Source organism: Ambystoma mexicanum, chromosome 6p, assembly GCF_040938575.1.
Source record: "Ambystoma mexicanum isolate Mex_15411 chromosome 6p, UKY_AmexF1_1, whole genome shotgun sequence".
Classification (NCBI taxonomy): Eukaryota; Metazoa; Chordata; class Amphibia; order Caudata; family Ambystomatidae; genus Ambystoma; species Ambystoma mexicanum.
This window is the reverse complement of record NC_090935.1, coordinates 776,136,170-776,163,031: the sequence shown is the minus strand read 5'-3', so window position 1 is coordinate 776,163,031 and position 26,862 is coordinate 776,136,170. Positions and strand designations below refer to the sequence as shown.

Below are 26,862 nucleotides of genomic sequence, written 5' to 3'. Positions count from 1 at the left end.
TTGGTACTCATTTATCGACCTCAGAAGGATGAAAGGCTGAGTTGAAGCGTTTAAGAAAAGACTGAATCAGTGACTCACCCCCTGAAGTGTGCCTGAAATAAACCTTTAATGAGTCTAGCAATTATTGTATAGAATTCCAGAAAGACACATTATTTGGTATTCCTATTCTTTTTTATTTAGGGTCAGTGCTGAAAGAGTTAGAATTTTGGCACTCGTGTTCTTATTTTTCTTTTTTTTTTAAGGGGCCTGAACAAGAAAAAGCCAGCCACTCCAGAAGTAAAGAGCCACATGGTGCTGGCCATAGCTCAGGAGCTTGCATTACTAAAAAGAAAAAAAAAATGTTTTACATTTTTTTAGAGGTCGCAAGGAAGACCACAGAGGTCACAGTTGTGAACTCTGGCGACCCCTAAATGACGTCCCTGGGTTGGCCAGGTCCCTACTAGCTACCCATGTCAAGCAGGCGCGTGGATGGATGCTTTGAAAATGATAAGGGAACGTGCAAAAGTAGTAGAAATACATTAGGTGTCCAGCTAGACTGAATTGTTATCAAGAGGGATAGCTGTGTTCGAATGGCAGAGGTGCTGTGCAATATGTCATTGGGAGAGGCATATGGTTGCAGATGTGTGCAGGTGAGTGGCATTGCCTTTGGCTAACTTTCATAAGTATGGAGTGAGATACGTACGCGTCTGCTGTTGCTGACTTCTTGGATTCGTATCTGCGGCATGGAATCCCTCCAGTGTTCTATTGGATATTGTTAATCAGGTTCATTCTTAATTCTACCTGTCCTTCTGTGAATGTATTGGCGCTCATTCCAGGCCTGGTCATCCTGGGTGAATAGCTAGCTCAAGAGGACAGGGATAGTCAGGGTGCCGGGGGTGGGGGGGATTGCCATGTCTTGAGGGCCCTACGGAAGGCCAGGTGGTCTTCTTTGCGTCGGATGATAAGCAGCATTGAATTACAGATAGTGAGGGCTTTGACAGAGAAGGTGGAGGCTGTAGGTTGATTTGAAAGAGGGGATCACCAGGAGGAGAGCAGTGCCTGAACACAGGTTTCGTTTGGGATGGTATCAGGTGATTTTCTGTTGAAGTTATTTTAGACCTGTATTGGATCGGCTCAGTGAGTGATGCACATAGCTTTGAAAGCGACCCGTCGTCCGACCGGGAGCTAGAGGAGGACAGGGGTGATGTGCCCTCTGGAGCTGAGGACAAGGAGGAGCCCGCTGAGGAGTTCTGGACCCTTTGGAGCTTTCCGAGTTGATAAACAGGTGCGCCCAGGTAGAGAGAGTTGGCGTGTCTAGTCGGGAGAGAACAATGGGCATGATTGCAATCACTCTGTGGGAGCAGGAAAGGTAAGGGAAGATGCAGAGGTGTAGGTAGCAGTATTTAGACACAGTGTTGATGTGGTGTGATAGAGTCAGGTCAGTATCCAGCGTACAACCCAGGTTTTTTGACTGTGGGGGATGCAGCGAGGTGGCGGGTTGAGGGAAGGTGGTGGGTTGAGATAGGAGGGCTGTCTTTCCGCAGAGCATGATTTCTGTTTTTTTCAGGATTGAGCAGGAGGAGGTTGACCATCATCCAACAATCAGTGTCAGGGAGGCAGGATGTGAGGTCAGAGTGGGGAGTGGGGAGAGAATTGGGGATTTTAAAGATTATTTGTGTGTCATAAGCATAGTTGTAGCAGGTGAGGTTGTGTGAGCGGATAAGCACAGAAGGAGTGCTCATGTGAAGATGGAAGAGAAGAGTGGATAGTCAAGCGCCTTGAGGGACTCCGTTATTGACGGGGCATGCAGTCGAGGTGAAGGGAGGGAGGTGGATGATTTTGTGTCTGTTGACGAGGAATGAGGAGATCCACCTTCGTGCTGTCTCCCTTATTCCAAGGGAGCAGAGTCTGTCAATGATTATGCTGTGGCTGATAGTGTCAAAGGGTGTTGAGATGTTGAGGAGTATGAGTGCAGCACGGCCCTCTGTGTCTGCTGTGTTTTTGAGGTCATTCCATATGGAGATTAGGGATTATTCAGTTCCATGAAGGGGCCTGAAGTTGGGCTGGGCTGGGTCGAGAAGGCGGTTGGCTTCCGTGAAGGTGCAGAACTGGGAGTAGTCCGTACGGTCGGTAAGTTTGGCTAAGAAACGTGTGTTAGAAATTGGTCTGTAGTTTGCCGGCAGAAGGGGGTCAAGTGTTTTTTTTTTTCAGGAGGGGTTTGACGTGAGATCTTTTGAAAGCTCCTCGGGAAGTGCCTGAGGTGAGGAAAGAGTTAAGGTTAAGATCTTGCGATGCTGCCTGCTCAGGTTGTAGTGAAGATTTCTTTGAGGAGGTTGGAGGGGGCATGGGTCACTCAGGGATGCGAATGGATGGCTGCCAGTCAGTAATTTAAGGAATTTGGGTCCAGAGATGGGAGAGAAACAGGAGAGGGGGGACTCTTTGGCGGCTTCATGTGGGGGAGCGGGTAGAGGGGGTGGAAGTGCTCCCAGTTTTCTGCCGATGGCACAGCTTCTTTCCAGCGCTGTGTTGTAGAAGTGGTCTGAGAAGGAGTCACAGAGATATTGGGAGACGTGTGAGGGGGAGAAGCACATGGGGGCATGAATTCTGTGATCATCTTGTGGATTTCCTTGTTATAGTTATGGGCGTTAGACATGAACAAGTTACTTACTCATTGTAACGTTTGTTCGACTGAATGTTCCTCCCACCAATTCCTCATCTTGATATCCAAATCTCCTTGCAGCTTGCTTCAGAAACTTTTTTCATAGAGTCGAGCATCGTGCAGCATCAAGTCATCCGTACTGTCCTCGGCCGTGACGTTGATGCTGGTATATGAGGCACGCGCGGTGACTGTTACCTCAGTTCTCGTTTTTCCCCCTTTTGATCTGCATGGCTGGCTATAGATTGAGATCTACTCTATGTTTGCAAGAAAGGAAGCTGTAAAACAGGGAAATTCTTGGCAAGCAAGAGGGGAAGGATGGGAGGGTGATGAGGAATACGTGGGAGGAACATCCAGTCAAAAGAACGTTACCACAGGTAATTAACTTGTTCTTCGAATAGATTGTGTCCTCCAATTCCTCATCTTTGATACATTCCCATAGCAGTTTGTCTTAGGAGGTGGGTGATAACAATTTCTATTTGTTAATGTTATGAAGAACAGCTTTGCCAAATTTGGCCTCTTCTCCTGACAGAGTGTAGGCAGTAGAATTTGCTGAATGTATGAAGTTGCTGCTCTGCAGATGTCCTGCACCGGCACCCCCCTTTTCCAGAGCCAAAGAAGCTGCCACTCCTCTAGTGGAATGCACCCTCAAACCTTCAGGTGATTCTTTTCCTGCTAGTGAGTAGTATTCGGTAATGCACATAACTATCCATCGTGAAATGGTTTGTTTTGTTGCCGCTAAACCTAGTCTTTGTCCTGCATAACCTACAAAGAGTTGGTCATCCTGATGAACATCAGCTGTTTGTGAAATGTGGTAATTTAGCACCCATCTAGGGTCTAGTCTATGAAGCCTCTTCTTCTTTTGACGAATGAAGCAGTGGGTGGAACGTCGGTAAGGCTATCCATTGTGTTAAGTGAAATTCCAAATCAAGTTTGGAAGAAAGGAGGAATGCACCCATAACACTACCTTGTCCTTAAAAAAGATGTAAAAGATAGTTTTAAAGATAGCGCCTGCAGTTCGCTTAATCTGCAGGCAGATGTCATAGCTAACAAAAAGGTAGTCTTAAGTGTTAGCATCCTCAAAGGACATGAGTGTAATGGCTTGAAAGGAGCCCCCATGTGGTACTTTAAAACTAAATTTAAGTCCCATGTTGGTACAATAAAAGGAGTTGGTGGGAACAATTAGTCCTTTTAGAAACTGAATGACAATCTGCACTTTAAAGTGCAATCCCTCATCAGGGGACCTCTTAAAAATTGATAGTGCCGCCAAGTTTGACTGAAGCTACTTGTAAGCCTGAATTGGTCAAATGGAGCAAGAAAGAAAGAACAGTGGGATGTATTCACGTATAGGGATTTAGTTGCTGGTCTTCTAGCCAAAAGCAACACCTCCATCACGTCTTCTGGGAGGTCCCAATGCTTATATCTCACCGTCTCAGACACCAGGCATGAAGATTGAGAGTCCTGACCTCTGGGTGAAGAATGCAACATCCCTCTTGAGAGAGTAGGTCCTCTCTTTGGGGAAGACGAATTGGAGGGCAGAAAGCCATTCTAGAAGTTCTGGGTACCACGTTATCCTGGCCCAATCCGGAGTAAAGAGCATCATGGTTTTTCTGTACTTCCTCAACCACCTAATAACACGAGGAATGACGGGGACTGGAGGAAACACATACAGCAGTGGGAACTCCCAGTCCACCACAAACGCATCCTCTTGAGCTCCTCTTTGAGGAAATTCCCTGGAGCAGAACTGCTTGTACTTCCGATTGACACTGGTCGTGAACAGATCCACTTGAGGGGGTCCCCAACATACAAAAATCTCCAGAAGGACTTCCTGAGCTAACTCCCACTCGTGAGAGATCGTGCACTGCCTGCTCAGAGCGTCCTTTGCCCTATTTTACTTCTCCAGCTAGATGAACTGCCAGAAGAGCGATTCCTTCTCCCAGTGCCCAGAACCAGAGCTGCATTGCCTCTCTGCACAGGGACAGTGACCATAAGACCCCTCTCTTGTTGTGGCAGTGCATGGCCACTGTATTGTCCATCATTATCAGGACACTTTTCCCCTGTTTTGAGGGTAGGAAGGCCATCACAGCTAATCTAATTGCCCTCTGCTCCAAAAGGTTGATATGAAGTCTGGACTCTGACTAAGACCAGTGTCCGCTAACTGTAAGATCTCTCGTGTGCGCTCCCCATCCTGTGAGGGAGGCATCTGTCACAACTGTCATCTATGGCCTTGGTTACCAAAAGATTTCTCCTCATTATATTCGCTCGGCAGGCCAACCACAGGAGATCCTCTGCGACCTTTGTCAGGATCTGGAGAAGGTCCGTCATTCTGCCGGATAATTGAGACCACTGGAATCTGAGAGGCCACTCAGACGGGCTTCTGGGAGCAGAAAAATGCAGGATGCCATGAGGCTGAGCAACCTTAGGAAGTCGTAGGCCGGGAGATGTTGGGCACTCTGACATTTTTGGACCATCTGCAAGAGGTGTTGAGCCCTTAACTCGGATTAACTCAACCTTTCCCTTGGCTGTGTCCAGGATTGCGCCAATAAATTGAAGCTTCTGTTAGGGTGTCAAGTGGGACTACTTGAAGTTTATGGAGAAGCCCAGCTCGTGGAGGAAGTGGCATGTATGAATGAGGTGACTCTGAGACTGTTCCGGAGAACAAGCCCTGATTAACCAGTCATCCAGTTAGGGGTATATGTGAATACCCTCCCTCCTTAGATTTGCTGCCACCACTGCTATAATTCTGAAGACCCTTGGGGCTGAGGTGAGCCAGAATGGCTGAACACGAAACTGATAATGAGATCCACCAACTGCAACCCTTCGGTACTTTGTGTGCTTCTGATGGATCGGCGCATGAAAGTAAGCATCCTGAAGATCCAATGGCACCAACCAATCCTGGAAACGAAGATCTGTGAAAGAGTTACCATCTTGAACTTCCTGAGGAACTTGTTCAAGCATATCAAGTCCAAGATGGGTCGCACTCCTCCGTCCTTCTTGGGGATTAGGAAATAGGGAGAGTACCAACCACTCTGCTGCATGCACCAGCTCTATTGCACCTTTCTCCAACAGGATGAGAATCTCCTTTTGGAGGAGTGGATCTGGATACAGTGAAGATCGTACTATTTGGGGGCGATGCAGGGGTTTCTTTAAGAATGGGAGGCAGTAACCATAGGCTACTGTTTGTAGCATCCATGCATCCGAAGTTATGCCCTGCCAACTCCGGAGATGTTGTGACAGTCTGCCTCCTACCACTGATTTGAGGGTGAGGGAGTCAAAGGGATTTTGCTGCTCCAGCTGCAGTTGAGGGCAATTCAGCAGGTGTTGCACAGGGAGTTCTAGCCACTCTGACTCTGGCTCCACAAGGTGCCCTTCTGTGACCCCTTTGAGAGTACTGTTCTCTTCCTCTTGAAAAAGAAGTGTTGAAGTGAAAAGGACGTCCTCTCCACCATTGTCCTGAAGGTTGTGCAGGTTGCCTTTTTGCCACCCATAAAGATTTAGCTGCTGCTCTTGAAGCTTGCAGTTTCTCTAAGCGGCAGTCCGCTTTTTCACCAAATTGAGTCCCATTAAAGGGCATGTCCAGCAAATGTGCCTGGACATCTGGCATACACCCTGATCTCCTGAGCCATGCCAGGCGTCTTCATACTGTACTAGCAGCTATTGCTCTACTTACAGAGTCAACCGTATCCAGACTTGGCTCATGGCATCTTTTCCATCCTGAATTAAATTTAAGAATTCATCCCTCTCATCGCCTTCTGGAATATGATCTGCTGACAGGGCTGCCACTCCCCAAAAGGTATGTGTATATTTCACCTGGGCACTGGTGGCATTGGCAGATTTCACTGCCATACTACCTGTACTAAACATTCTCTTCCCTATCGCATCCACCTTCCTATCGTCCTTGTCAGCAGGATTGGACGGGGGAGCTGGCGCTCTGGAAAATGCTGTCGCAGCCTGAACCACTAGGCTTTCTGGTGTAAGATGCCTTTTGAGGAAGAAAAGCTCTGACGAAGCTGTCCTACATCTCTTTGTCAAATGTTTGTTAACTGGTGGGATTGAATCTGGGTTCAGCCAATTTTCACCATCACTCTCAAAGTGGTGTGAAATGGTAATACTGCTTCTTTTACTGGACCACTGTCTAGTATATCAGTCAGGTTATATTTATCAATTATTGCAGCTGGATTGGTCCATCCCAGATATTCTCAGACCTTAATGATCACTTATCTGTAAAATGGTTTGAATATCCAGCCATCTCTGGGTTTCCAAAATGAGTCGCTGGAGAAGTCTCCCAGCTGTTAGTTTCCTTAAGCATTTCAACAAGATTCTGTATTCTTGATTCTTGAGAAATCAGCTCTTCTGGAACATTGGGTGTCCCAAATTCATACCCAAATGGAGCTTTGTCCTCCTCTTCCTCGAAGATAGACCCCATGGATCTAAAGAAATCTGGTCTAGGTAGAGGTTTGTATGACTTTGTCGAGTCTGTCAAAATCTTTGCATGCTTACGAGGCACTTAATGCACCAATGACGCAGAGGGAGCTGAGGACTTTGACGACTTCAAAGAAGCGGTCAGTGAATGCCTCAATGGCTTTAATTTTATTACAAGCCTCGATGATTCAGGTGAATCTCTCGACGGCTTCAATAGCGTTGGGGAAAGCTTTGAGACTGGAGTTGAAGCCCCTGAACCTTTTATCTTTGAGGAGAAAGATGACGACTGCACTTCGTGCATCGAAGAAGGATCCTTCGAATTGTGTCAAGGAACCTCTCTTTCCGGGCTCTTAAGCGCACAGGAAGGAGACACATCCGACTACCTGCTGGTCTTTTGAGATGCAGAGGGGTGGCTAGCCTTCTTTGACTCCTTGTGAGGGACACTCAGACGAGCCGCACTCTTAAAAATGTCGAGCATTTTTAGGTGGAAATGTTCCCATTCCACATGAGTCAAAGACTTTTTTGGAAAGGGGACTCTGTCAGGAGAGGAGGAAGAAGTCGTCAACGGCGATCTATAGCATCACTTCTTACTTTTGTGAGAGGATGACGACGAGCATTGTGTCCACGAACTCAAGCGCTTCTGATGCCTAGAGTGCATTTTCTCAGGGGATACGTCCCTTAAGTCAGAGGAAGATTTTCTTATAGACATGGTAATGGTGGGTTTGTGGGGGGAGGTGTTACCTGCCTCAAGCTTCCCCTTCTTTTCCTGCAAGGCCTTGACCTTCGTGGACTGCATGAGCCACAATCATCGACCTTGTGGCCTACTCTGAGGCACCATAGACATACACAGTGTGGGTTAGTGATAGACATTTTTGCCCCACAGTCGGCACACCGCTTAAACACAGTCTTCGGTGTCATGGACATGTCGAAAAGATGACGATTCAAATTCTGAAGTAATACGCAGGTTGAAATTTCACTGAGGCGATGTTGCTCCGAAGCAGGCTACCATGTGGGAAAAACAGAATTGAAGTAACAGTCATAGCGCGTGCTTCATATATCAGCGTCGACATCATGGCCAAGGATAGTACAGAGGCCGTTGAGGGCCATGGCTCGAAACGGCACGATGCTCAACTCTATAAAAAAAAATGTCCAAAGCAAGCTGCAAGCAGACTTGGATGTATCAAAGATGAGGAATATGTGGGAGGACACAATCCATTTGAATATGTTCTTGTAAAAAGACATATTTACTTTATGAATTTTAGCTGTGTAGATATGGTACTGATGGACATAGGTTTGTTTCGGGGAGATGGGTCAGCCCGCCATCTATGTTCCAGGGAGTGGTTGTGTGTTTTGAGGGAGGTGAACCATCTGGGCAAGGTGCCTTGTCTGATGGGGTTAGAGCCTGAGCGGGTGACAGGTAGGAGAGCTTTGGAGAGCCATGAGTCGAAGTGGCTGATGAAATGTAGTCCTTCTACGGGTAGGTTGGGAAGGGAGGAGAGTAGGGAGTCAGCCAGGTGGGGGGTTATTATGATCTTGTTCCATAGCAGGACAAGGGTTGATGTTCCAGTGTTAGCCATTCGTAGAGGATGGGCGGTTGACAGGAGCAAGAAAAAAATGGCTGCAAGGTCCGTCCATATGAGCGGTCATGAGGGGAGCGTGGAGATGAGGTCGGCGGAGCTGAAGTTTGCATCAAGAGTATGTCCTACTGTGTGGGTGGCACCTGTTACCTGCTGAGTCATGTTGAGGGCTTCCAGGTTGTCCAAGGGGTGGGAGACCAGGATGGCTGCTACAGAGCCGCTTAGGGTATTAACAAAGTGTCTGTTGTAGCCGGGAAGCCTGTAGATGAGCAGGAAGCTGTGGCTGGACGAGGGGTTGATGATGAATTTTACTAGGAGCAATTCACAGTCTGCACTACATGCCTGTGCCTCAGATTGTGACCTAGATAGGTGCGGTTTATAGAGGATAGCAATTCTGCGTGCTATGCTCTGGTGTGAGTGAGGAGTGTGTATTCAGTGGGTATGCCTTGTGTGCGATCGGTCGGAAATCGTCAGAGAACCAGGTTTCTGTGATGAACAGGATGTCTGGGCTTTCAGAAGAGTTGAAGTTGAATCTGCTGGGTCTATTTATGCAACAGATCTGGCATTGATGGGAATGCAAGAGAGTGGCAAAGAAGGGCGAGGGTGGTTGGACCTTCAGGATGTCGGTGGGCAGGGCAGCGGGCTTGGTGGGCAGGTAGTGAAGCAGGTCTCCCAATGGAGGTCTTGTGCAGGTGTATGGAGGTGGGAGGGGTGTCGGGAGGGGTGTATGTGGAAAGAGTGTATATGATGTGTGAGGCTTTGGGGGAAAGTCGGATGTGGTGGGGGAGTGTGTGAAGGAGTTTGAGGCATGGTCCCAGTGGGCGGTGGGTGTGCTGGAGGGGGAATAAGGTGGTCAGTGGGGTCAATGAGAGAGGGGGTCGGAGAGTCGAGTTGGAGTGAGAGGGGCAGTGTGAGGTTTCAGATGATGTTGGTGTGCTGACTTGCATGGGAATGTTGAGGGTGGCTTGAGGGAGGTGGGGTGGAGGGGAGAGGTGTGTTCCCCCAGAGGGCAATGTGGGGGTGTTGAGGAGGGGTGGGTGGTTGGAAGGGAGTGGTGTGGTGGGGTGCATTCCTCCAGAGGGTAGGATGTGTGAAGAGAACGGGGGAGGGGATGGGAGAAAGGTTGGTCAGTCTTCTGGTGTGCCAGAGTGCCCCTCTGTTCTGTGAGTTAGTCAGCATGATATATTCAAATATTCACCTACATGCAATACAGGGCTATATTCAAATATTCAGCTAGATGCAATACGAGGCTACACATATGTTTAGCTAGATGCAATACAGGGCTACACTCAGATATTCAGCTAACAGAACTACAGGGCTACACTCAAAGGTTCAGTTAGATGCAATACAGGCTATATCCAAATATTCAGCTAAATGCAATACTTAAATGTTCAGCTAGATATAATACAGGGCTAATCTCAAATGTTCAGCTAGATGCAATACAGGGCTACACACACATTTTCAGCTGGATGCAATCAGGTTTATAGTCAAATATTCCGCTAAATTCAATACAGAGTTATATTCATAATTCAGCTAAATGCAATACAGGATGCACTCAGTAGAATGGTAACTTTATAATACCGGTCTCAAGGGGCGGGGAGGGAGCAAGAGGTGGGGCTGGGAGGGAGAAGGGGCAGAAGAGGGAGAAGGGGAGAGCAGGGTCTGCAATCCACAGGGAAAGGCTGAAATTGTAAAGAAATCAGAAGGCCATTACCAGAGCATGCTGTTCCAAGTAGGATGGCTGATCAAGTGGACTGGGTGTTCTGTCAGCAGCGAGATTGCACTCCGGTGCTTGGTAACCCTTCTAGTCATGTGGTATGCACAGTGATTAATCCAAGCTCAAGGGCGAGCAGGGGTGAAGCAAGAGGCAGGACTCGGAGGGAGAAGGGGCTGAAGAGAGAGAAGGCGAGAGCAGGGTCAGCAATCCACAGAGAAAGGCTGAAATTGTTAGAAAATCAGGAGGCACTTACCAGTGCATGCTGTTGATATTGTTATTGATAGTTTATTTGTATAGCGCCTATACACAATGTTTTTCAAAGCGCTTCAAGGCAGGGAGGGAGCAAGGGAATAATACAATAACATTCTTACAGGCTTTGAGACAACCAGCATGGGTAATTTACTATCATACTAGGCCTGATGACAGATAGTGCAAGAGCATTGACAATAAGTGTGGGAAGGGAGGGAGCGGGGGAGGAAGGGGAGGAAGGAAAGGAACAAGGCCTTATAGTAATAGGCCTGACAACATTTCTGATAGCGCAGGGATCAGGTAATAGGTGAAGGGAGGGAGGGACGGGGGTGAGGAGGAAGGAAAGGAGCAAAGACTACCGTACTAGGCCTGAGGGCATTTCTGATAGTACAGGGGATCAGACAATAGGTGAGGGAAGGAAGGGTGGGAGGAGCAGGGAGAGGAACAAACAGTGACTATCATACTAGGTCTGACAACATTTCTGATAGTGCAAGTGCATAGTTTATGATGAGGGAAGGGGGAGAGGAGAGAAAGTAAGGGAAGGAAGAACGACTGAGACACAGTGAGTAAGGTGAGCAGAAGCAAAGCAGGCAAAATTCTGTGTTAAGGTGCCATCAACAGATGGAATGAACAACGCCATGATACAAAACTCAAAACTGAAACACATGTGAATCCGAGTCCGGCAGAAGTGTGCCATGATGCAAAGTCGATGATAGGCCCAAACATGAATTCAAACTCATTTTTATTAAGTGATGAACCAAAAGGTGCAACATGAGAACGACAAGGTTCAGGATGGGTGCGCCAAACTGCGTTAAAAGTCAATTCAAAGCGATAGCAAAAAGCGGTGATGGTAAACATCAAGTGGCATCATGATCAGATTTTAGGCAAGGCGGGTATTGTTGAGGCAGAAAAGGCATGGTAACTGTGGTATGAACAGGAAGGGGAATGGATGGAGTGAAGGCAGTGTTGCTGAGGTACCAGGACGGTAAGAGCCAAAGTGTGGGCGGGAGGGTTATAAGGCAATTATATATGACTTTCAAGCAAACTGGCACATACAGACAGGAGAGGGGGGGACAGCTATGTACGACTTTCAAGCAAACAGGCACATACAGACAGGAGAGGGGGGGGGACAAAAATTCAGTAGAAGCGTGGTGCAGCCCTCTTGGAGGGTCAGGAGACAATGAGGCACGAAGGATGGTTGCTCAAGTGGACTGGGGGCTTCTTCAGCACAGATATTGCACTCCAGTGCTTGGTTACCCTTCTGGTTACGTGGTATGCACAGTGACCAATCCAGGCTCAATGGAGAGCAGAGGGGGAAGCAAGAGGTGGACTGGGAGGGAGAAGGGTCGGCAGAGGGAGAAGGCCAGAGCGGGGTCGGCGATCCACAGGGAAAGGCTGAAATTGTTAGAAAATCAGCAGGCGATGACCAGAGCGTGCTGTTCCAAGTAGGATGACTGCTCAAGTGTCATTTACCAAAACATACTTTCAAATGTTGGGGCGACAAATGCAGACTGCCCCCTCTTTATATTTAGCAATCTATTCTGTGCATCACTCCTTATTACTTTACTTCCTATTTGTGCCTTCCACCCCTGTACATTCTGCCTTCATGCTTTCTTATCCAGCTCTCTGTACCGTTCTCTGGCTCGTTCGCCGCAGTGACATAATATTTGTAGAGTCTCATCCCCTATTACCATGAGTGTTAAATGTTTGACTTGCGAGGTGGGATAGTGGATTTTCACTTTGAGGACCTTAAGAGCTTTAAGTACCTCGCTTAAGGGCTGTTAGTTCAACCGTGGCCTAGGCTTCGGAATGCATGCAACACATTCCAATTGTGGTGCAGAAATATATTATGAAAGGTAACTATCAAGGGCATAATTTATAAAAAAAAATCACTAAGTCTGCGCAAAGTAGTTAGCACGAGAAAGAACATTGCACGGACAAAACGAATAGCGCTGGGAGCCGATTCATGGAATGAAATGCAAACAGCAATCTGCAGAGCAAAGAAAAACAAGTAGCGCTCGGAACTCCCTCAACACGTCCCCATTACAAACAGAACACAGCAGCGTCGAACAACCTTTGCTCCTGGCCCATGGAAAAAAGTAATCAAAGATTACTTACCAGAAATCACCATTATTCCCACTGCACTCCTGCGACGGACAAACGATCATCCGTGCAATGCCACTGAACTGCATCTTGGTCCCCCCAACTTAAAGCAGTACCCGGGTACACACACTAAACTGCCCCCTGGCCCCCTAACTTAAAGCAGCACCTGTGTACCCACACTAAAGTGTGAACCACCGCCCTAACTTAAAACAGCACCCATGTACCCCCACTAAACTACACACTGGCCCCTAACTTAAATTAGCACCCACGTAACCCTACTAAACTGCGCCCGGCCCCCTAACTTGAAGCAGCACTCCCATACCAACATTAAACTGCGTCCGGATAACTCCCTAACTGAAAGCAGCACCCACCACAAGTCCATCCTCGCTCCAGTACCCCCACTGACCTGTTCCCCAACCCCTGAACCCAAGGCAGCACCCCCCACTGACCTGTAACCTCAACCGCCGAATGCAGGGCAGCACTCACAAGTCCGTCCTCGTCCCAGTCCAATGTGGAGCACCAACCTACCTCAACTCCTCTCGCCTGGATCCACCATGAAGTACACCTGCCTTTTAAGCTCACCTGGGTTCCACAGGGGCGCCGAACGAAGCTGGATTGCTACGGTCTCCACCAATGTGACTCGTAGTGTAGTGATGAGCGATTGCACTTGCCCACTTAGTTTCGTCTGTCTGGCACGTAGGAGGACTTTCCTAGAGCGGTAAAAACGGTAGTTAGCCAACCGCGGTAAAGAGGTTGAACTTCTGTTTTTTCCGTAACCACCTTGTGTTCCCCTTATTATGTCTCACCTTATTGTTAAGAAGGATGGGCTCTCCATCCTGCGTAGGAATGCAGGGGTGCGTAGAAACCAGTTAACTTCACTGATCCCGTAATCTTATGGCAGAGTTCCAGACAACAATGACTCGGAGGTAAGTCTTTATGCCAATCCAAAGTAGGATGCAATGCTTTAGAGTTCAGGTTGTCTTATAGTTCACTCTTGCCCCTTTTCTTTACGTTTCTTCCTCTTGCAGAATGGCCCAAGATGGATTGGATGTCTCTTCTCCAAAAGAAACAAGGTTGCGCCAAGGTAAGAGTCCGTTTTTGCACCAAGCACAAGTCTTAGCAAGCGATATTGTTCATTCATGTGATTAATCAATTGTCCTCTCTTTATTTTGCAGGTGCGGCGCTTCTCTAGAATGAGGGACGTATGATGGTGAGTAGCGAGACCTCGAGCGGGTATTGTTCCCGAGTAAGTATCTTGCGGTGCAAATTTAAATGTCTTTTAACGGAGCGCAGCTCACCTGTTGTCTTTCTTTCCTTTGCAGATGCGGATGCTCCGAGCGGTGATCTCATCAGAGTGCCTCGCGGGATCATGTGGATGAAAGGAGCATCAGTGAGTATTCCGCGGCGCTGCTGCTGACAGTACAGCGCGGTAACTGGTGTTCCTTGTCTTGCAGGTGCGGCGACTCCCAGATGAATGCAATGACAAATGGTAAGGCTCCTGTTCTAATCTGCTTTTCCTTTTCTCCTTTGAAGGTTTGTTTCGTGGAGAACACGACGGGCGTTGCTGCAGACTGGATGCTGGAGCTCCAGGCACGGTGAGCGTTACGCTGCAGGAGTGCAGAATAACGCAAACAGTTTTCTGCTCTCCGGGCGTGGTTTAAATAGCCACCACGAAGTAGTCCCCAAGTAAAGTAGTCCCAGTACCACACCCAAGAAAATAGTCCATGGAAGAAAGTAATCCCTTCAAAGGCCTCAAGGTGGCCTGTACATGATTTCTCCACTTGATGACCTGATCGGTCTGAAAAAGGCACTATGAGCCTGGCGCCAAGGGCACCAGGATTGAGTCCATGCAGCCCCTAGGCAATCCTTTGGGGCCCCATGGATTCCCATGGGCGCCTGTACTCTGGGTATACTGGCCTGCTCCTGATGTCTGGGGGCAGGCATCGTGACAGCACTCCCCCCCCAAGGCCCCTCCCAAGGTGGTCTTTCTCACTGGTCCAGGCTTGTCTGGGAATTTCTGGTGGAACCGTTTTACCAGTCGTGGTGCATGAATTTAGTCACTTGGTTCCCATGATCTTTCTTGTGGACCATAGCCTTTCCAATCAACAAGATAAAAGAGTTTTGATTGAACCAATTTTGAGTCCAAAATGTTTTTTAGTTGGAATTCTTGTTCGCCATCTACTAGGATGCGGCTTGGTGGTTTTGTTATTCTTTTTCCTGGCTGTACTGGTTTTAAAAGTGAAACATGAAATACCGGGTGGACTCGCATATTCGGAGGTAACTCCAATTTAACAGCCACTGGGTTGATAATGGCTTTAATTGTGTAAGGTCCCAAATATCTGAGATTAAATGCGTAGGTCCCTTTTAATGGTATATGTCTTGAAGCTAGCCAAACCTGGTCTCCAATCTGGTATTTTGGAGTTCGCTCCGATGTTGATCGGCGGTTTTCTTGTACCTTTCTTTTGCTTGTTTTAAATGTTCAGTTGCCTTTTTGAAAGCCTGTGTTATAGTAGCGTGTAAGTTGCTTACGGCGGGCATCTCCAAGTGTTGAGGTGGATCGAGTTCAGAGGTTCGAGGATGTCTTCCATATATGGTGTAAAAAGGACTTTGTCCTGTCCCAGAGTGCAACGAATTGTTGTAGGCATATTCGGTTATCCATAAAATATCCTTCCAGTGGCCTTCTGTTTGGTGTAACATGCACTGTAGGCATTGCTCTAACGTTTGGTTGGTTCTCTCGGTTTGACCATCGGTTTGTGGATGGTGGCTGGTTGAAAGTCTTACATCAATTTGGGCGAATTGACAACATTTCCTCCAAAATTGTGAAATAAACTGACTTCCCCGATTGGAAACTAGGACTGAAGGAAATCCATGTATTCCGACGATGTTTTCAAGAAACTCTTTGGCCAGGGACGAGGCCGAGGGTAAGCCTTTTAACGGGATGAAGTGGGCCATTTTGGAAAAGAGGTCCACTATTACTAAAATAGTGTTGAAACCATTACACGGGGGAAGATCCATGATACAATCAAGAGATAAGGTATGCCAAGGTGTAGGTGGAATGTCTAAAGGTTGTAATAAACCCGCTGGCTTTTTCTTCTGGGCCTTGTTTGGGCACAAATGCCACAAGATAACACGAATAACTTAATGTCTTTTCGCCAAGTAGGCCACCAGAAATGTCTCTTGATTTTGGCTTCGGTTTTTGTAATTCCAGGATGGCCTTCTACCAAAGACTCATGATAATTGGAGATGACCTGTTCTTGCAGTTCTTTACTAGGTAGATAAAGAGGTCCTTGGTAGTACGGTAGACGATCAATGACTGAATGATTTTTGCCTTTGTTTGACCAATCTTGTAAGGCTGCAGAATCGAGAAGCTGCTGGATTTTCTCATGGATATCGTTTAGAGTTAGCAGAGTAGATATTCCTAGAATTTTTCTTTCTGGAATTATGGGCACCGGTTCTGGATTTGTATATGCTTCTTCCATTCCTATGCAGGATAGAGCATCTGCTTTGCCGTTTCGACAACCAGGTGGGTAAGTGATCACAAAATCGTATTCCGCAAAAAACAAAGCCCATCTAAGTTGACGCGATGATTGAGCCTTGGCTGTCTTTAAATATTGTATTTTCTATGATCCGTGATTACTTTGATGGTGTGTCAAGCTCCGAGAAGATAGTGCCGCCAAGCTTTGAATGCCGACTTGATGGCCAGAAGTTCTTTTTCGGTGATGGCATAGTTTAGCTCAGAAGCTGAAAACATTCGAGACCAAAACGCCACTGGATGAAGTTGACCTGTTTCTGGATCTTTTTTGGGGGAAAGAACCGCCACATAGCCAGACTGGATGCATCCGTTTCTACCACGTATGGGAGTTCTGGGCGTGGATGCTTCAAAACAGGAGCTGAAGTGAATTTCTGCTTTAGATCTTGGAAGGCCTTTTCTGCTTCTTCTGACCACTGGAAGCATTTATTCTTCCGCAATAAAGATGTGATGGGGTGCACCAAATGTGAAAAGTCGGGAATGAACCTGCGGTAGAAGTTTGCAAATCCAAGCATGCTCTGTACCCCTTTTATTGAAGTAGGTGAGGGCCACTTGAGGATAGCATCTACCTTCCGTGAATCCATCCCAACTCCATTTGGGGTCAGGACAAATCCAAGAAATTCGACCTCAGTAGTGTGAAAAAGGCACTTTTCTAATTTCGCGTATGATTTATGTTGGCGTAATTTTTCTAGTACTGCACGAACATGTTTCACATGGTCTAGTTCAGAAAACAAGTATACCAGGATATCGTCAATATACACAACGACACAGACATCAATTAGATCACGAAGGACATTGTTCATAAAATACTGGAACGCTGCCAGGGCGTTACAAAGCCCAAAGGGCATCACCTGGTTTTTAAATAATCCGTATATGGTACGAAAGACGGTCTTCCACTCGTCGCCCTTTTTCACGCGTACAAGATGGTACACCCCTCGGAGGTCCAACTTAGTGTAAATACGAGCATCCTTTACTTGGTCCAATAATTCTGGAATTAGGGTAAAGGGGTACCGTTATTTTACAGTTACTTGATTTAATGCTCGATAGTCAATACAAGTTCTTAGATCCCCTTCCTTTGTCGGGACGAAGAACAGAAGTGAGGCCGCTGGAGACTTTGGCGGGCGGATGAAGCCGTTAGCCAGGTATTGATATAAGTATTGCCGTAAATGAAGATTCTCGGGTTCAGTGAGGGCGTAGATCCTATTGCATGGAATTTGTGCTCCAGGTATGAGGTTGATTTGGCAATCATATGATCTATGGGGTGGTAAAGTATTGGCTTGGTCTTTCTGAAATACATCCTGAAAATCCTGGTATTCGTGGGGTAACAGATTTGTCGGGCTCATGACCGTGACTAACTCCTTGGTCAGGGGTTCTTCCGGATAACAAGTGTGCATACACTCCGAGAAGGTCACTCTCTTTTCACGCCAGTTTATGCAAGGATTATGCGTTTCTAACCATGGCATTCCCAGAATTATTTGGAACTGTGGAGCCTTGATTAAATCAAACACAATGCTCTCTCGATGCCCATCTTGGCCCAACAGTGTCATCTCCGTCGTTGAATGAGTCACTGGACCGGAAAGCAATTTCCATCCCATCGACGGTGGTGACTACATCAGTTGTGGTCTTTTCGCAAAGAGAAAGATTCATCCTTGTAGCCAATTCTTGATCCATATAGTTACCTATGGCTCCGCTATCGATGTATGCTCTAACCGCATGCATACGAGATGGCTGCTGGTGACTAATAAGGATCATTGGTAAGGTTAGGTGTGAGGTCTGAACGTCCTTCTTCTCGCTCGAAAAGCAGACCTCTACGCTTGTCGGGCAGAGTCGTTTCCCGGCTCCGATTCAGTACTGATCTTGTTGGCGGCTCCTACTGCCTTCTTAGGTGGTTTCACCGGACAATCTTGTAAAAAATGCCCTGAGGTTCCACAATATAAGCACAATAGCAGCTGTCACCTTTTGTCTCTTTCGGTTTTGGACAACGGTCCTCTAACTCCCCCAATTTGCATGGGTTCAGATACATCCGTTCCTTTGGGGGTATTGTCCTTGGGTTTCACCAGTACTCGATTCTCGAATCTAGCCCGATCAGCTTTTCGATTCTGAAGTCTGTGGTCTAGCTGAACCACCAGGTCTATATATTCCACACATTCTTGAGGTGGATTTACTACCTGTGCTAAAACGTCTTTTAGCTTGCCGCTTAACCCACGATGGAATAGCGTAGTTCTTTTATCTTCAGGCCATCCGGTTTCTACCACCAACCTATTGAAAGTTGCGATGTAGGTTAATAGGTCCTGGTTCCCTTGACGTAAGGGCAAATGTTCATTATCTAACGCTTGACCTTGAGAATGTCGGGCAAATAATTTTTCCATGTTTTGTTGAAATCCCTGGAAATCCCGAAGAAGAGGGTCATCCTGGTTGACTAGCGGAATAGACCAATCTGCTGCATTGCTGCTGAGGTATGACAGTACGAAGGCCACCTTCGATTGATCATTTGGGAAGGCTCCAGGCCTACATAAAAAGTGCAGGCGGCACTGGTTAAAAAAAACTGCAAACCTTTTAGGGTCCCCCGCAAAGCGTTCTGGTGGTGCTAAAGCAATAGCCCCCGTTAATACCACTTGTACTGGATTGCTTGATTGAGTTTGGGCTGAGGGTCCCCCCAATCCAGCTAATGGTGCAGGACCAGCTTGAGCTTGAAGTAATTGTCTGGCGAGGTCATCTTTACGCACCTTCGCCACAATCAGTTCTCTTCTTAGAGAATCTGTTTCTTGGCAGGCGGAATGTACTTCAGCCCTAAGCTCCCCCAGGTGCTGGGCTAATTGGTCAGTCTCTGAAGTTTCCATGACGCCCGGCTAGAAATTTGTGTAGAGGCTTCGAGTTCTGTTACGCTCACCTGGGTTCCACAGGGGCGCCGAACGAAGCTGGACTGTAATGGTCTCCACCAATGTGACTCGTAGTGTAGTGATGAGCGACTGCACTTGCCCACTTAGTTTCGTCTGTCTGGCACGTAGGAGGACTTTCCTAGAGTGGTAAAAATGGTAGTTAGCCGACCGCGGTAAAGAGGTTGAACTTCTGTTTTTTCCGTAACCACCTTGTGTTTCCCCTTATTATGTCTCACCTTATTGTTAAGAAGGATGGGCTCTCCATCCTGCATCGGAATGCAGGTTCGCGTAGAAACCAGTTAACTTCACTGATCCCGTAATCTTATGGCAGAGTTCCAGACAACAATGACTCGCAGGTAAGTCTTTATGCCAATCCAAAGTAGGATGCAATGCTTTAGAGTTCAGGTTGTCTTATAGTTCACTCTTGCACCTTTTCTTTATGTTTCTTCCTCTTGCAGAATGGCCCAAGATGGATGTCTCTTCTCTGAAAGAAACAAGGTTGTGCCAAGGTAAGAGTCAGTTTTTGCACCAAGCACAAGTCTTAGCAAGCGATATTGTTCATTCATGTGATTAATCAATTGTCCTCTCTTTATTTTGCAGGTGCAGCGCTTCTCTAGAATGAGGGACATATGATGGTGACTAGCGAGACCTCGAGCGGGTATTGTTCCCAAGTAAGTATCTTGCGGTGCAAATTTAAATGTCTTTTAATGGAGCGCAGCTCACCTGTTGTCTTTCTTTCCTTTGCAGATGCGGATGCTCTGAGCGGCGATCTCATCAGAGTGACTCGTGGGATCGTGTGGATGAAAGGAACACCGGTGAGTATTCCGTGGTGCTGCTGCTGACAGTACAGCACGGTAACTGGTGTTCCTTTTCTTGCAGGTGCGGCGACTCCCAGATGAATGCGATGACAAATGGTAAGCCTCCTGTTCTAATCTGCTTTTCCTTTTCTCCTTTGCCGTTTCGGTTAGTGGTGAACACGACAGGTATTGCTGCGGACTCGATGCTGGAGCTGCAGGCACGGTGAGCGTTACACTGCAAGAGTGCAGAATAACGCAAAGCGTGTTCTGCTCTCCGGGCGTGGTTTAAATAGCCACCACGAAGTAGTCCCCAGGTAAAGTAGTCCCAGTACCACACCCAAGAAAATAGTCCCTGGAAGAAAGTAATCCCTTCAAAGGCCTTAAGGTGGCCTGTACATGATTTCTCCACTTGATGACCTGATCTGTCTGAAAAAGGCACTATGAGCCTGGCGCCAACGGCGCCAGGACTGAGTCCATGAAGCACCTAGGCAATCCTTTGGTCCCCATGGGTTCCCATGGGTGCCTGTACTCTGGGTAGACTGCCTGCTCCTGATGTCTGGGGGCAGGCATCGTGACACTGCCAGACATCCTCCAATATGTACACCTGGGGCAGTGCAGTTGACTCCAGGGCAGTAGTCTCTTCCATGGCTGCCTGTTGGATCACACTCAGCTGCACATCAAAAGCAACCATACTGTTACAGCAGCTACACTTTGGTAGCTGTATGTACATGTGACATAGTCCACATGTGATGCGCATAGCTCAGTGAACCAAAGTTAGGCCACATCCCTCTTAAACATCCCTAATGCCGATGAGCCATACCTGTGAATGAAGTGTGAACACTTCTACATTGACAAGCAAGTGTCAAAGAGACACCAAAACATCAGTGGACCAGAAAGGAACACAACGTACAATAAACTGAACGTTGAGTAGTGAATGGGTAGAGGTATTGAGCCATCACGAGATACAACACACATCTAAGCCTTGTGGAATATGTGGCAAGACATATGAAGAAATGAGTACCCATCCCCAATGGGAGACCCCAAACACCATCATGAAATATCTCACTCATCACCAAATACATCCCCACGTTGACACCATTAGACACACAATCAAACATTCACTCAACCAACACTGACATACCGACACCAAACATGCAGTGCCCCTACACAAATAATGGCATAAAACAACTATTCCTTGCCACCTTCAGCTGTCTGATGGTCTTACTCCTAGAAGTGAAACACATGTCGAATTTCCATGTCAATCAAAGTTACGCCACCAAGTCAACCACAAACAACCCACAACATTATCCAATAACCATGAACATATTCACAAATGAACTGCCATGTCAACCACAGCATACATGAATCACACCGCCGACAACAATATGTACACCCCCGCAGAGTGTCGAGGAGTGTGTTTCAGTGTGGTCATGCTGCAACTTGGCCAGTCCGTCTTCCCTGCCTATTGCCTACTGGAGCTACATGTGCCTAGATTGTTAAAACAGCCTCCTCTTCGCATAGCGAACCACAGAGTGTCAAGGAGTGTGTTCCTGTTTTGCGGTGCGCCGTGGGCCAATAGGCTCTCATTGGCTGCACGAGCCAGGTGGCATTGATTTGGTTTTGCAGTCGGTAACTCGATTGGAATCCTCATTATGCAGCCCGCCTGCAAACCATTGAGCAAGTGTTCCAGCCCTCGCAAGTGTTTACTCCAGGCAGGTGTCATTTGTTCCTTGGGTTAGGTGGCTATAGCCCCTCCTTTTCTCTCTGCCTTCCCTACGATGACTGCAGGACTAGGCCCTTTGAACCGTGGTGATTCATGTGCTTGACTTGTTTTGAACTATAGTGAACTATAGTGAAATCCTATAGTTGCTTTTATTTCGGGTGCCGGTGGACAACAAGGAAGGGGAACGCCGTATGGTGGCCACACTGAGAAGCAAGGGGCTGGAGACCAACACCCCCCTGCCCAAGTTTCTAACTTACCAAAGATGCCAGGTGCTTCCTCTTCAAAGGCACCTTTGGTACCTATTCATATAGGCACGCAGGGGGAGCTGAAGAATCTGCTACCCGTTGACAACTTGCTAGAAGGACGGGGCATGCATGGGAAGGCGTGGAGTAATTCTGAGCCTACTTTGTATAAAATCTTTAAACCTACAATGGCGCCGCAAGTGGAGGGCAAAATGGAATCTATCCTCTCCGACGCTGTCCCGCACTATGCAGGGGTTACTGTGGCAGAGTGTGAAGGCAATTTAGACCAGGTTTTGTCACGAATTGAGGAGCATGTGCAAACAATGGTCTCCCCTGAAATGGTCAAAAAACAAATGAAGAGGGTCACAGAACCTGAAAACACACACTCCTCTTAAGAGTCAACACATTTTACAGAGATCATTGATTGTGCGATGATTTTAATTCATATCACACAGTGATATGTATTTTCAACAAGAGAGTATCACAGGAAAACTCAAATTGTACAAAACTACAATCAAAATATGGTTCAAATGGTGCTCACCCAAGGTGACTGCCTTGGATAGTCATTCAAAAGGATCGTACATAGCCTGACAACACAGAGGGAACACATGATTAATACATAGTATACAGAAAAATACACAGCTCCTGCCAGAGGCCCTGCTAGCAACACAGCGTTGTCGGAGTCCCTGCTAGCAGTCCGGAAACTCGTTGTTCCCTGATCAGGTGTGATTTGTTGAATTTTTGAACGCACCTTTAATAAGACGCCATCCGAGACCCACTTACCTGTTTTGGATTGCGCCAACAAGATTGGACCCCATACATGGACTTATTGCCGTCCCCTTTTTGGACCGTCGACTGAGACGACATGGTCTGCATTTCCTATCCGTGGTTCTATCGGGACACAAACCAACAGGAAACTCCCACCACTCACTACTTTGTCCTGATGAAGGCCTACATAAGAACGGCTACGAACCCAGCCCTTTAAGGCCGAAACACACTCATGTTGACCATATGACTTCATGTCCCAGTGTTTAAACCGACACACTGTTTTATTGATGTGCACTGTAGCACTGTGTATTGTTCTGTATACTATGTATTACCCATGTGTTCCCTCTATGTTGTCAGGGTATGTACGATCCTTTTGAATGACTATCCAAGGCAGTCACCTTGGGTGAGCACCACTTGCACCATATGTTGATTGTTGTTTTGTACAATTTGAGTTTTCCTGTGATACTCCCTTGTTGAAAATACATATCACTGTGTGATATGAATTAAAATTATCGCACAATCAATGATCTCTGTAAAATGTGTTGACTCTTAAGAGGAATGTGTGTTTTCAGGTTCGGTGACCCTGTTCATTTGTTTTTTGACTATTAACCTACCTGGGTAGAACAGGGTCGTAACCAGGAGCCCTATATATTATAGCTCCCCTGAAATGGGGTAGGATGTGGACTTGGTCTCTGATGTTTCTATTTTGGCCCCAGTTATTTCCCATGAGCTTGTGAAACATATCAGGCTCTTCCTTGACTAATAAATGGGTGATTCCAGAGTCGCCGGCCCATTGCGGGCCCCTGCTGGAAATCATGCTCCACCTACCTGACCAACACCCTAGTGGTATCCAAGACTGCCCAAGGGCCTTTAACATCAGCAAGGTCGACAACATGAGCTATCCTGAGAACACTCAGGAACCAATCCCTGTGGAAGAATCAGCCAGCAGGGTCTTAACCGGCTCGATGAATAAGCCCACTGTTGACACCCCTTGGCGGGTCCCCAATCAACACGGAACAGGCCAGGACACGATTGTTGTAGACAAACTGCCCTTCCCAGTGTTGGCGCAGCTTTTGGACGCAATGGACAGGGGCTATGAATCGCTTAACTTTGAATTGCAGGAGGTCAGGTCAAACGTGAAGGACCGCAGTGCAAAGGTGAACTTTCTGAAGAGTTTTATAACAGCTACAACTTTAAGCCTGAGACCCATGGACAAAACGGTGGTCCAGCTCCCGGATTTGCAATTATTGGTGAGAAGTAACTCGCCAGAGGCCCAAGGTCAGGCCGGGTGTGTGGAGCACAAGGGGCCGAAGCAAAGGGTAGTGGTAAACCCTTGCCGTCTGTGTCCAGTCTTGTTTTGCACCAAGTGTATGAGGAGGATAGGGTGAGTTGCAATGTTTTAAGCAGTAGCCATATTGAAATCATTTATCCCAGGGCAGGGGATGGAAACAGTGCGGGGGGTGGGCTGACTAAAAATAAATCCACAAATTGTAAGATGCCCCCTAAATGTAGAAATAGAGGCTTGCGGAAATTCCTGAACAATCTACGGCGTAAATTGGATACGGTCCAAACTGCACAAAACCTAGGCAAAGCCCCAAAGAGGGATCAAATTAAGAAGGCGAAGGTCACGGTAACTAGGGGGCTCGAGCAGGTTAAGGGGTTAAAATCCCAATTTGGGTTACCAATATTGTGATTAGGGGATAAGGAAAATAAAAAATGTTTAGGAAGGCGGACCTTCTTTTATGATATGATATTTTATTTATATTTTGACTTAAGCAACATTTCTGTCTATCCTGTCGAAGACGATCTAATGGAAGAAGTGTTGTTGGATAAACTAGTGGGGGATGGCCAACCCAGCATAGGGGGTATAACATCTTAAGGACTTGTTAAATCTTGCACTTTGCGGAAGAGGGGAGAGCGACTTTTACAGGGTCCTATGTGAAGACAAGCTCCCTCCCCAAAGTCATCGGTGTTGAGTCCCCGGTGCAGGGCTAAGTCCCAGAATTTCTTCTCTATGTTTACAAATGCGGCTGGATCAAAAGCAGCCCCTAGGGTAGAATATATGGTTAAGGGAGTAACACAAAATGTGTCTGCTGCACTAAGACTGGGTGAAGTAACAGGATCTGGTGAGCCGAAATGCACAAATCTCCCTTAGGGTGTAATACAAAATGCTCCTCCAGTTCCAAGATTGATTGCAGAAATGGGGTCCCAGGAGCCGAAATATATAGAATTCCCTGAGCCAAATCATACACTGTGGCCTCCAAAGGTGGTTGAAAAGAGAGTGGGGGAAAGAAGGGACTGGCTCACCCAGGATGCCAACTTCTGAAGCTCAGCCGCTCCCTGAGGGTGCTGGTCGATGTACCGGACATGGTTCCCCTTGAGTATGGTGAAGTGAATCTGGGCCCCGACAATACATTCTGTGGAGCTATGGTGGTGGTACTGAGGTGGGGATGTCCCAAAATTGCAGGTGAGATGGTCACAGAGACTGACCGGTGAGCCACAGGAGAACACGCGATGAGGGAATACCAGCGGACTCATAGGCAGTGAGAAGGTGGTTGGCGTGGTAGGCATGGATCCCTATGCAGCCACATCAGGGGAGTGCCATGTGTGAATGTCATATGTGCTTCCATCTATGCATGATATGCTGTCAAATGTTGTGGTACAGTTGGCTGGTGTCCTCCTCACCTTCCATGTTATGTCCAGGCCACAGAGCCTATATATTCTGAGGTTTGGGACCCTCTGCGGCAAAACCCTCACAGGACAAGGCTGCAGTGTTGAGCGACGCAGGTCTTTGGCGACAAAGGGGTCTGCGGCATAGACTGGAGCGCAGCCATTTCAACCTGTCTGCGGCGCCAGGTAAGAAGTTGGGAGTTTGCTTGCTGTGCTGCTTTCTTGCCCTCCGGCTGCACCCTCCACCCTCGCTTTGCATGTGCTCTCACCACTCACCTGCGTGTGCGGCCTCTCGCATTCCCCCCTTGCGCCATCCACTGCCTCTGTGTGTGCAATGTTGCTCGACAGGTCCGTCGCAATCCTTGATTGTGTGGCTCCCTGCTCCCTCCTGATTGCATGTGCACACTTCCCTGGCGATCCCCTGACCACATGCTCCACGCTTGCCTCGTGCCCTAGCCTGAGCGGTCCCTCGTTATCCCTGACTGTGTGGTTCCTCGCCACCCCCCCTGATCACGTGTCCTCACCTCCTCCTCGCGCCCCACGTGATCCGAATTTGCCTCACTCCCACCCCGCGTGGTTCCTCGCAATCCTTGATTGTGTGGTTCCTCGTAACTTCCTGGTCGCGTGTCCTCACATCCTCCTGCGATCCCCTGACCATGTACCCAACGCTTGCACTGCTCCCTAACAGGCCTGGCTCCTCACAATCCTTGATTGCGTGATTCATTGCAATGCCCTGATCGCATGTCCTTGCATCCTCCCATGATCCCGCGACCACGTGCCCAATGCTTGCCCCGCTCCATAGCCAGCGTGGTTCCTCGCAACTCCCTGATTGTGTGTCCTAGAATCCTCCTCCTGATTCCCCGCCTAGCGCTTGCCCGCATGGTTCCTCGCAACTCCCTTATCGTGTGTCCTCGCAACTTCCTTGCGTTCCAGACAATGTTCCCTGCGCATTGCTTCACGCTGCCCGCTCAGTTCCTCGCAATCCCTAACTGCATGGTTCCTCTCAACTCCCTTATCGCGTTCCGCTCAACTTCCTCGGCTTCCCTGACCACGTGCCCCGCGCTTTGCCTCACGCTTCCCATGTACTCCCTCTGCAATCCTTGACTGCGTGGTTCCTCGCAACTCCCTAACCGTGTGTCTCACAACTCCCCCACATTCCCCGACCGCATGTCCTGCGCACTTCCTCGCACCCCCCCTCTTCACCCTCCCACTCACTCACGCCCTCTGTTCTGCCTGGTCTGCCCCGATCACTGCTTGTCCTACTGTCCTGTCCCTGCCTTATCCTTGGCTACTTAGGTCATCATTCTTCATTGCTTTTGTTTTTCCTCACTGACTGCCCTATTTTTTCTTACACTGCCTGTATTTCTCCTTTATTCCTTCCTCATCTAGGTCCGCTCTCGCCAATTTCTCCTGTGTTGGTTTTTTTCTGTTCGCCTCACTGACTGCCCTTTCCTATATTGTACTGATGTTTGTTCCATTGCACTCTTCCTTCCTCCAGGTTCTCAGTTGCCAACTACTCCTCTACTTCTTAGCAAAGCGTTAATTTAGCAA

The 26,862-nt window shown here is 47.8% G+C and overlaps 1 protein-coding gene across 2 annotated transcripts in view; it reads right to left on the bottom strand.

Annotated features, from left to right (window-relative positions):
• ARSK (arylsulfatase family member K) overlaps positions 1–26,862 on the bottom strand; it is a 1,332,773-nt gene that overhangs the window by 609,116 nt on the left and 696,795 nt on the right. Inside the window, exon 8 of one of the 2 annotated variants that reach the window (XM_069627648.1) lies at positions 10,365–10,524. The exons of the other annotated variant lie outside the window; for it this stretch is intronic. Within the exon in view, the coding sequence (XP_069483749.1) occupies positions 10,463–10,524 (62 nt within the window). The 3' untranslated portion in view covers positions 10,365–10,462. Of the gene's footprint in view, positions 1–10,364; positions 10,525–26,862 lie in introns of those variants that run through there. 2 annotated transcript variants of the gene reach the window in all.